General features: G+C 43.0%; 1 protein-coding gene across 1 annotated transcript; it reads left to right on the top strand.

Annotated features, from left to right (window-relative positions):
- The first annotated feature begins 2,407 nt into the window (after positions 1-2,407).
- On the top strand, positions 2,408-3,340 carry LOC139016925 (olfactory receptor 2A7-like). Its single transcript, XM_070425100.1, has one exon. It carries the CDS (start codon positions 2,408-2,410, stop codon positions 3,338-3,340), a length of 933 nt encoding a protein of 310 aa, XP_070281201.1.
- The last annotated feature ends 428 nt before the right edge of the window (positions 3,341-3,768 follow it).

Genomic DNA, 3,768 nt, shown 5'->3' on the forward strand with positions numbered 1-3,768 from the left:
CAGTCAAGACACGTGGCAGGACATTGAATATGTTTAGTAAATATCTGTGGATTTTATGTTTTGTGTTTTAGCTACTGGCAGATAGAAAGAAGATGAGATGACACCCATTAGTCCTTCTAATTTAGTTCATTGTGTGCCTTCATCCATGACATTTTAGAAATAGCACCACTGTCTCCATTGTCCCCAAATGTTGCAAGAAAGTCGAAATAAAAACCGCTAACACTTTTCTATACATTTGGGGCCAGTGAATCCTATAGTTGGAAGAGACTTCAGCATTCTTCTTGTTCAACTTCTCACATAACATGGGAATACCATCTTGAATATATGGTTAATCAATCTCTGATTTAAAACATTCACTGACATGAAGGTCAGTCCTAATGAAACAACAGTTTTCTTCAAGGAGGTGATTCCAATTGCTATGAAGTTATTTCTTAAACTAAGGTAAAATCATCTCCCAATATTTCTACTGTGAATTCTGATTCTTCCTTTGAAGCAGGATAAAACCTTCAAACTTTTGCTTATAAAACCTTGCAAATACTAACTTACCAGTGTAAGATTGGAGTCACTCAAGGCTTTAGGCAGATGCAGCGAGCAAGAGGGGAGTTTATTAGAGGGAACGGGGGATAGAGCCACAACCGGGAAAGATTAGGACTCAGCCTTCACTGTCCTTGGGATTGAATTTTATGTGCAAAAACCACAAGGGGCAGAGGCTGGGGGATGTAAATGTTCTAGTCAGATTAGATGGAGTTTATTATCCTTCAGACTGATCAGTGCTGGCCATGGAGGCTGCGGGCTGTAAGCGGCCATTGTTACTATTGGCCTGCTGTCTCACGCTCTGGAGCAGCTGCCTCCTGTTGTGCTGGATAGGGTGACTGTTGGCTGTTCCACGAAATGAGGCTGGGCCACTTTCTCATTTAGGACTTTCTAGTCCGCTTGAGCCAAATGTCCTCTGCTGACCTGTCAATCAGAAAATTTGAATGGGGAACCGATCGATAGGAACTCAATTATGAATTTTCCTGGGATTTTTGTTTTAGTGAAATTCAGATGGATTCTGGATTGAAGGAAGATGTAGAATCGGACAGACAAGAAAACAAAAGCAATGGTTTAATAATTACAAATCAAACCTTAGAATACCCACTCTGTGGTAGAAATACTTTAAAAAATTGATAAACCACAAAAAGGTAAAGGTTCATGATAAATATCTTTATATTAGAGTTAAGCTATAAAATATGTTGGAGGTTCTATGAATATGAGTATATAGTTAGAGCTTTAGACTTGGGTTTTTAAAATCTTGGGCTATGACCCATTGAGATATTCAACCAGCATTTTTACTGGTGAAATATAGTAGAAGATAATATAGAAAATACCAAGTACCTTGCACACTTGCACATAATAAGGATTCAAGTGCATGTGTACATATATAACTCTTTATCTTACATATACATCATGCACACACATGCAGGTATAGAATATAAATATTCATATAGAGCAGTGATGGCGAACCTTTTGAGCTCGGCGTGTCAGCATTTTGAAAAACCTTAACTTAACTCTGGTGCCATGTCACATATAGAAATTTTTTGATATTTGCAACCATAGTAAAACAAAGATTTATATTTTTGATATCTATTTTATATATTTAAATGCCATTTAACAAAGAAAAATCAACCAAAAAAATGAGTTCATGTGTCACCTCTGACACGGGTGTCATAGGTTCACCATCACTGATATAGAGGATAAGAGCGTGATGGGTAATATCCGATCATGAAACAGCAGGATCAGAGTAGACAATCTGTGGGTACAAAAGTCAAAAGACAAAGTTCTCTCTTTTAAATCCAGCTCAAGGTGTGGCAGGCTGCCTACCCTTCTCTCAATTCAAGATTATTCTGTCAGTAAAAATTACAAGGCTAACAAGAAATTCACATAATGAAGGCATAGATTTGTGAGGTCATTGATAAGAGGGTCTCTGACATGCTCCTGGTCCATCTTCCCATCCTCATGTGCAGATATGGATACAAGACCATAGCCCAGATTCTCACATGTGGCTCTGTGTGCACTGCAGTGCGGGATCACACACGGGCAAACCTCTGATGCAATCACACCAACCAGGAGTATCCATGGCTGTGAAGGCAGTTGCAGTGTTACCATATTGTGAACAGTGGTGAAAGTTTGAAAATACAGGTAAGACTGAACACTAGCATTTAGTTTATCACAGTGAAAAACAATTTCCTTCTGTGTTATTTGTAAGGCATAGTATTCATGTAGTAAGTGACTAACAGGACAAACATATCATGGAAGATGTTTTCTGAGGAAAGAAACAATGACACAGATCCACCAGGTTGGTCATTACCCTCCCATCCCCCTACCCCCGGCATTCAGACGTGAGTGCCCTTATCTCTTTCCCAGGAAAATGGGGGAAAACCAGACTTTGGTCACAAAGTTCCTCCTGCTGGGATTTCCCCTCAGCCCAAGCACTCAGATGCTCCTCTTTGGGCTCTTCTCCCTGTTCTATGCCTTCACCCTGCTGGGCAATGGGGTCATCCTGGGCCTCATCTGGTTGGACTCCCGACTGCACACCCCCATGTACTTTTTCCTCTCACACCTGGCCATTGTTGACATGTCCTATGCCTGCAACACGGTGCCCCAGATGCTGGTAAACCTCCTGAGTCCAGCCACGCCCATCTCCTTTGCTGGCTGCATGACGCAGACCTTCTTCTTCTTGACCTTTGCTAGCACTGAATGTCTTCTCCTAGTGGCAATGTCCTATGATCGGTATGTGGCCATCTGCCACCCTCTCCGATATTCTGTCCTCGTGAGCTGGAGAGTCTGCACCACGCTGACAGTGACTTCCTGGACTTTAGGGGCCCTCCTGGCCCTAGTACATACAGTGCTACTCTTATCATTGCCCTTCTGTGGACCCCAGAAAGTGAATCACTTTTTCTGTGAAATTCTAGCGGTTCTCAAACTTGCCTGTGCAGACACCCACATGAACGAGATTATGGTTTTGGCTGGGGCAGCATCTGTACTGGTGGGACCAGTCTCCTCCATTGTGATATCCTACATTCAGATTCTACGCGCCATCCTAAAGATCCAGTCAGGGGAGGGGCGCCGGAAAGCCTTCTCCACCTGCTCCTCCCACCTGTGCGTGGTTGGACTCTTTTATGGCACAGCCATTATCATGTATGTGGGGCCCCCACATGGGGACCCCACGGAGCAGAAGAAATATCTCCTCCTCTTTCACAGCCTTTTCAATCCCATGCTTAATCCCCTGATCTACAGTCTGAGGAACAGAGATGTCAAAGCTGCTCTGAAGAGGGTGCTTGAAAAGGAGAGAACTTCATGAAAGCCTTAGAATCAGGAAACAAGTGAGCTTAAAGGGACTTGAGGACTCCTGTCACCCAGTATCTACACAAGATACACAGACATGCTCTAGGGCAGCGGTTCTCAACCTGTGGGTTACGACCCCTTTGGGGGTCAAACGACCCTTTCACAGGGGTCGCCTAAATACATCCTGCATATCAGATATTTACATTACGATTCATAACAGTAGCAAAATTACAGTTATGAAGTAGCAACAAAAATAATTTTATGGTTGGGGGTCACCACAACATGAGGAACTGTATTAAAGGGTCGTGGCATTAGGAAGGTTGAGAACCACTGCTCTAGGGAATCCTTTTCATCTTTAAATTTCCCTGTGACTCCCTCCCAAGAGAGCCATTCTGCTTTCCTCCCTCCTCAGTGCTGCACCGAAAGTGAAAACCTCTCCCAACT

This window comes from Myotis yumanensis, unplaced genomic scaffold, assembly GCF_028538775.1.
Source record: "Myotis yumanensis isolate MYYU_CA2020_CCGP unplaced genomic scaffold, mMyoYum1.0.hap1 SCAF_9, whole genome shotgun sequence".
NCBI lineage: Eukaryota > Metazoa > Chordata > Mammalia > Chiroptera > Vespertilionidae > Myotis > Myotis yumanensis.